The sequence below is a fragment of the Orycteropus afer genome, unplaced genomic scaffold (assembly GCF_000298275.1).
Source record: "Orycteropus afer afer isolate SDZICR_OR568_19922 unplaced genomic scaffold, OryAfe1.0 scaffold00067, whole genome shotgun sequence".
Taxonomy (NCBI): Eukaryota; Metazoa; Chordata; class Mammalia; order Tubulidentata; family Orycteropodidae; genus Orycteropus; species Orycteropus afer.
This window is the reverse complement of record NW_006921654.1, coordinates 11248638-11256179: the sequence shown is the minus strand read 5'-3', so window position 1 is coordinate 11256179 and position 7542 is coordinate 11248638. Positions and strand designations below refer to the sequence as shown.

General features: G+C 41.7%; 1 protein-coding gene across 1 annotated transcript in view; it reads left to right on the top strand.

The window, feature by feature from the left end:
• The window catches only part of WDR59 (WD repeat domain 59), a 133640-nt gene that overhangs the window by 118713 nt on the left and 7385 nt on the right, over positions 1–7542 (top strand). The window contains 5 exon segments of the mRNA XM_042780888.1: positions 1361–1473; positions 2468–2618; positions 2727–2799; positions 3885–4011; positions 4159–4301. Coding sequence (XP_042636822.1) covers positions 1361–1473; positions 2468–2618; positions 2727–2799; positions 3885–4011; positions 4159–4301 — 607 coding nt within the window.

The following is a 7542-nucleotide window of genomic DNA, read 5'->3' as shown; positions in this document are numbered from 1 at the left end:
TGAGCTCTGTCCCTCTTTCATTGTGTGATATTGGCAAGTTAGCTCGTTTTTCTGAACCTCAATTCCCTCAGCTGCAAAATGGGAGCAATACTTCCCATGTCGTGATGAGAACTGAATAAGGAAATGTATGCAAGGCTCCCGTACCCAGGCCTGGTAGGTAAATGCCCAAAGTCTGGTCCAGCTGCTTCTGTTTTTCTTGTAATTACGATCCACATTTGTGGCATGGTACTGCCACAGTGACACTCATGAAAGTGCTTGAAGAATTGTTGTTGTTCTTTATGCATGTGTTGAAGATGTGTCTGCTATTTTGCAGAGTTACAGAAATAAACCCAAGTGTCACTCTTTCTGTTGAAGGCACTTAGGAAATGGTTATTATAGATAGGACAATATAATGCCCATAATGTCAGTCAAGGTAGCAAACATCTTGTTCCAGAAAGCCATTAACCTCTTTCAGCAGCCATTCAGATGGATATTTATTCTAGGGATGAATGGAAACCTCGGGTTTCTCCTGTTAACCAATGTGTATGTGTTATTTAAGCTTGTTGGTGCCACATAATTTAATTGATTTGATATGGCTGATTGTGTTTCTCTATTTTTCTTTGCTTATTTGTTCTTCTTCAGTTATAAACTCTTTGATTCAAATTCCACATCTTTATCCTTTCTAATTTCTCACAGATTCTAGCATGTTTTTCAGTTAGTGGGCATACAATGATGTGTTGCTATGAAGAAAGATTTTCCAAAATTACTGTTAGATTTTTTAAAAGGTGGGGGGCTTTCTTTATAGCGTGATGTATTTAGCTTTGTCTCTAGGATTTAATAGACACTTAATGGACATGTGTTGCTGCTTGGTATCCGTACCCCATGAAGTTTCAAGTTTGGAGGTATTCCCCAGATTGGATGTCAAAAAGAAAGCCAAGTCTATTTTGTCTTGGCCTATTTTTCTTAAGCTTCAAAGAGTATACTGAAACTTTTGTAATGAAGGCAACAAAGTTTTTCATCCTTTGGGTGAAGGATAGATCACTAATGAAGCAGCAGAAGGTCATGTGAGTTAGTGTTTAAATAGTGAACCCATTGAAATTGTTGCACTGGGTTAATTTCTCTGAAGTCTGTTTAACATGAAGAGTTTTTTTTAGCCTATTGTTTCCTATACAAGTTCCCTGAAGATCTAGTTAAAATGCAAATTGCGATTCAGTAGTTTGAGAGTGGGGCCTAATGTTCTGCATTTCCCTGAGCTCCCAGCTTTTGCCTCCCTCAGAGTCCCTAGGCTTTATGCCGCATCAGGAGAAGGGTGGGGTTCTGCTCTGATTTCTCTTCCTAACCTCACCAGTCTGAGTTACATGTTTCTCTTTGGTCTGTCCAGGTTTGGTCGCTGGCTACAGTAGCTACAGATCTTTGTCTTGGTCCAAAGTCTGACCCAGATTTGGAAACACCCTGGGCTCGACATCCATTCGGGCGACAGCTGCTGGAGTCTCTGTAGGTTTTCAGGGCTAAATGTGGGGAAAATGAATAACGTAAACTTGAGGTCTGTGAACACTTTAAATGCTACTGTCTAAGAGAAGATGCAGAGGCCTTAGGAATCAGGAAGAGAAAGCTTTCCTTTTAGTGCCCAATTTCTGTGCGGAACTAACTTCATGTAACGGAAGAAATTACGTAATGCATGTTGTTTATAAAACCACCTGAACCTCCATAGTCCTGAGGCCCAGGTCCTGAACAGAGGAGCTCTATTCCCTTTGGGTTGGACCTTGCCTTACCAGCTATTTAGGCCAGACCAGCCCAGTGCTCATGCTTTAGCTGCCTGATCATTGACACAGGGATGATAATGCTTGTTCTACCTACCAAATGAGATAGCAGGTGATTAGATGTTGAGTGACAGGAAGGTAGTGACACTGTGCCATCACAAAAAAAAAAAGAGTCCTGATCCCAACCTCACTTTCACGCAGAGTGAGCCTGAAAGGAACAAAGGGGGTCTGAGTACCTAAAAGGTAAAAATATCCTTTGTTCTTTAATAGCTCTGATTCATAATTCACTAGTCTGTTGACTGATTGCTGTGGGTTGGTAGTACAGTATTCTGTCTGCCTTCATGTATCTTTACATGATAAGAATGAAGTCTATAGAGAGCCCTCAAAAAGCGTTGTGATCTTCCTTGGAGGGATACTGAGAAAGCATGTATTGCATCACTCAGATGTTGCATTAATCAATTTACTTCTTGGCAAAGTGACATTAAAGTTTGAGCTTATGTCTTGATGCCAGCAGAAGCTTTTGGATTGGTAATACTCTGATACATTTTGTTCCAAAACAAACTTAACCAAACCACTTACTCTGTAGAAAGCCCCAGTTCCTGATAAGCGTTTTGAGGCCCAATTAGAAATCCTTCCTTCTTACCCTTATGGCAAACAACCCACCATAATTGTGGTAGTTATCCTTGATCCCTTATCTTGACTTCTTTTCCTCTCATCTTTTTCTTCAGGTTAGCTCATTATTGTCAACTTCGTGATGTTCAGACATTGGCTATGCTTTGCAGCGTATTTGAAGCCCAGTCTAGACCTCAGGGGATACCAAACCCCTTCGGGCCTTTTCCCAACCGTTCTTCCAATTTTGTGGTGTCCCATAGTCGATATGTAAGTCTGTGGTTTCCTGGTTTGTGTCCAGTTATTTCTGAATGTGAAATTCCATGTTGAATAGTACTTTGATGTTCCTCCTTCTTGTTCTTCTCATCCCATTTGCAGCCTAGCTTCACTTCCTCTGGTTCCTGCTCAAGTATGTCAGACCCAGGGCTCAACACTGGTGGCTGGAACATAGGTTGGTATGGAAATGACTTCACATATGCTAGCTTTTCAGTCCAGTAAAAGCTGTGTGCATGTTGTGAGTATGTACTCTGTTATAGATGACTATTTTCCATGTTTCTCCTTGTTTTCCATTTGTCTTTAAATTTCGGAAGATAAGGAAACTACTACCGAGCAAGACCTCAGCTTTCTTGTTTGAACAGCCCAGTTTCTTGCCTCTTGCTGGGTTTCTTTTCATCTTGTAGCTGATACTGGAACTTCCCACTGTTCACTCCCCAAACCTAACCTTATCTTTCTCCTTCATTTGTCACTTGCATTCCATTTAAATCCTTCCTGTTGTCTACTTCTTCCAGTGTAGAGAAAGAAGGCTAGATCTGACTCCTGCTAGCCATAAAGGTCCATCTCAAGTAGCTGTCTTTGTGTTTTCTGATGTTTTGTTTTGTTCTTTAAATGATTTTATCTTTCTTGACTATAAAAGCACAGTTTTGTTTTGTTTTTGCATATAACACACCCACACAAATAACATGTATCATGTGCATGGAAAACTAATATGTGATAGGGTTGCACTATTTGCAAAATAAGGTATTATGTGTGTTGCTTGTGTAATAATATGGTAATACATGCCCCAGTGAAGAAAAACATACAAACAATATTAGAGAAGAAAATAATAATTATTAATAATCTTCTCACCGAGAAATAACATGTGTTAACATTTGGACCATTTTCCTCCAATTTTCGCATATGTGAGGGATCATTTTGTATATGTAATTTTGTGTTCCGTGTTTTTATTTTATCATATGCATTTTCTCATAGCATTTAATAGTCTTTATAAATAACGATTGCATAATATTCCATTATGTTGATATACCAAAATTTGCTTAATTGTTCTATGTGTACTCACTGACAAGTTTACCTTAATAAATATCTAGACAAAAGGGAAGAGTGGGGAAGAGTTCTCTTAGTTGCATTTCTCAGGACTTCTATCTTAGTTGAATTTTCTGCCAGGGGATAAATTGGATTCATTGTATTAAGGTAGAGTTTTCAGATATTTTACATGCTTTCCCCGATTGCCATCTTCCATTCCCATTTGGTTTTCTTCAGCAGGAAGAGAGACAGAACATTTATCTTCACCCTGGGGAGAATCTTCACCAGAAGAGATACGCTTTGGGAGTCTGACCTTCAGTGACCCTCGTGAGCGAGAGCGTGACCAGCATGATAAAAACAAAAGGTCATGATCTTTCCCTGTGAGGCTACTATTTCTTAACTCTTAGATTCTCCAAAATGATACTTGCTTTAAGAAAAGTATATTAAATGCTACCTGGTATTGAGTTTGTCTTTTCTTAAATGAACTGACAGCAATTTAAAATTCATCCAGGCTCCTGGACCCTGCCAATGCCCAGCAATTTGATGACTTTAAGAAATGCTATGGAGAAATCCTCTATCGCTGGGGTCTGAGAGAGAAACGAGCTGAAGTGCTGAAGTTTGTCTCCTGTCCCCCTGATCCTCACAAAGGGATTGGTAAATATCAGTCTCTTCTCCTGGCACTTTCTGAAACTTCCTGTAACTTCATTTGTCCACAACATGAGACTTGGAATGAAATATTAGCTTCTCATGTATAAGCAGAAATTTCTAAAGCATTTTGAGTCTATTCTTACTTCTGAAAACTGTTGTATATCTTAACAAGATTACATTTCTATTGTGACAGAAGTAGTTTCATATATAGTACTGAGATATTGATTGATAGTAGGGATACTTCTTCATTCATTTAACTAACACATATCAAGCTCTTCTTTTGTAAAAACAAAATTTTGGGTGAAAGTTTACAGAGCAAATTCATTTTCACATACACTTTTGTCTCTCGACATTGACTGCTATTTCCCACAATACACCAGCTCTCTTTCTAGTTCTTCCCCATAGTTACCTCTTCTCTGTGTCCTTCCCTCCCATGGACTCCTGCCCCCTGAGCTGTCTCCCTGTGCATACACAGCCCTTTTATTCTCCCATGATTGATCTGTCCAGGGATTGTATCTACCTAACATAAATGTGAGCTCATATACCTGTCTTTTGTTTGGCTGGAAGCCACAGGAGTGGGATCAATTCCAGAGCTGAAAGACAGCTAAGAGCCAGTCTCAGGAGTTCCACTAGGCTCTATCAGACCAGCAAACCTGCTCCCCCCCCCCTTTTTTTTAAAATGATTTTGTTCTGCATTGTTCTCCCATTCTATCCAGGATCTCCTGCACCGATACCCTCCAAGTGGTTGACAGTGGTAGCTGGGCATCATCTAGTTCTTCTGGTCTCATAGTCATACAGGCTGAGGCTCGTGTGGTCTACCAGTCCCTTGGACTAATGGTTTCCATGAGTCTTTGGTTTCCTTCATTCTTCTTTGCTCTGGATGAGGAGAGATCCATCATTGCATCTAGATGGCTGCTTGCAAACTTTTAAGATTCTATTTACTGCTCACCAGAGTAGGATGTGGAACAATGTTTTTGTGTAGTATGTTATGCCATTTGAGCTTGATGTGCCCTGAAACCATAGTCCTGAGCCCACTGCTCCAACTACTCACTCCCTCAGGGTAGCTGGCTGTGGGCAAGACATGACTACAACCTTATCAAGCTCCTCTTAAGCACTAGGCACAATATTAGCACATTTTTTTCTCCTTGTGGAACTTACAGCTTAATTGAGAAAACTTAAATACAAATTGGGATAACTATTAGTGAGCAGACACAAAGGATGTTGGATCAGGGGGTGGTAGTGAGGGAGAGATTTAGAAGATGCGTACAGGTGTCTAGGGAAGGCCTCTCTGAAGAGGTGATGTTTCAACTGAGGACTGAAGGATGAGGCGGAGCCATTGTGCACAGCACTGATACGTTGTTTTGTTGTACTGTGGTGGCTTGTGTGCTTCTGTGACACTGGAAGCTATGCCACTAGTATTTCAATTACCAATGGAGTCAGCCATGGTAGACAGGTTTCAGTGGAGCTTCTAGACTTAGACTAGGAAGAAAGGCCTGGCAATCTGCTGCCAAATATTAGCCAGTGAAAGCCCTGTGGGTCACAGTAGAATATGGTCAGCTGCAGTGCCAGTGAAAGCCCCGTGGGTCACAGCAGAATATCAGCTATGGTGCCAGTGAAAACCCTGTGGGTCGCAGCAGAATATGGTCAGCTATGGTGCCGGTGAAATCCCTATGCAGCATGCCAGAATATGGTCAGCTGCAGTGCTGGTGAAAGCCCCGTGGGTCGCAGCAGAATATGGTCAGCTGCAGTGCCAGCGAAAACCCCATGGGTCGCAGCAGAATGTGGTCAGCTGCAGTGCCAGTGAAAACCCCATGGGTCGCAGCAGAATATCAGTACGGTGCCAATGAAAACCCCATGGGTCACAGCAGAATATGGTCAGCTATGGGGCCAGTGAATACCCTGTGGGTCACAGCAGAATATGGTCAGCTGCAGTGCCAGTGAAAACCCTGTGGGTCACAGCAGAATATGGTCAGCTACAGTGCTGGAGGCTGGGAGGCACTCGAAATACGCGGTGGCTGTGGCAGTGGACCAGTGATCGTGCAGATGGCCCACAACTGGGCAGCATCTTGTTCAGTTACACATAAGGTCACCATGGGTCAGAGCCACCTCAACAATACTATCAATAACACCTCAGAAGAATACTGGAAGCTTATTCTCCAGAGAAGGTAAATGCATTTTCAAACTTTAAGGACCACCAAGTACTGGCATAATGAATAAAGAAAGACCTTGAATAAAGAGCAGATCCTGGAAGCTTCTAGAGAGTGAAAGCAGACCACCTCCTCATTCTAATCATAAGGACCTGAATGGTTTCACACTTCTCAGGAGCAAAACTGGAGACAGATGACAGTGTAGCATTGCCTTTAACATTCTCAAGAAAATTATATACAACCTAGAATTTTGTGTCCAGATTATCAGCTGTGAAAGTAAACCTTCACTTACAGGGAGGAGAGCATTTTATTGTTGGGATTGTAATCAGGATCGTGGAACCAAGTATGCATGAACTGTTGAGTAAAACAAATCTGCTTTGTAAGTGTGTTAGGCTGGGTTCTCTAGACAAGCAAAACCAGTAAAGCTTATATATACATAGATAGAAAGAGAAATTTATCTAAAAAAATGGTTCACACACTTATAGAAGCTGGCAAGTCTCAAGTTCTTGGATCAAACGTCAAGCTGGAGGCTCTTCCCAACTCACGCAGCTACAGGGGCTAACGAGCTCAAGGTTGGCAGGTAGTATATTGGCTGTTGATTCCAACAAATGATGAATCCACGATCTCCAGGCCAAATGGTGCATAGTTCGATCATGGACAGTTGTGGATAGAACTATATGGGGAGGGTGAAGAGCCAGGTGGCCTGTGTGTGGGAAGAATGTAGTCGGGGAGATGGGGAGAATGAAAGAGAGCATCAGCTGTGGAAAATCAGTAGGTGATGCTTACACATGATGGTTAAGAGATAGCTTTCTACACATGCTGTTTAGAGACAAACCAAATCCAAATCAAACCCAACCCATTGCCACTGAGTTGATTCCAGCTCATAGTGACCCTATAGGACAGAGTAGAACTGCTTCCCATAGGGTTTCCAAGGCGGTAAATCTTTATGGAAACAGACTGCCTTATCTTTCTCCCAGGGAGTAACTGCTGGTTCGAACTGCCAACCAGAGCAGCCAAATACTTTAACCACTGTACCACCAGAGCTCCTTGTTTAGTGATAGGAGTAAAAATGGAAGAAACAGTTAATGACTTGAAATTAT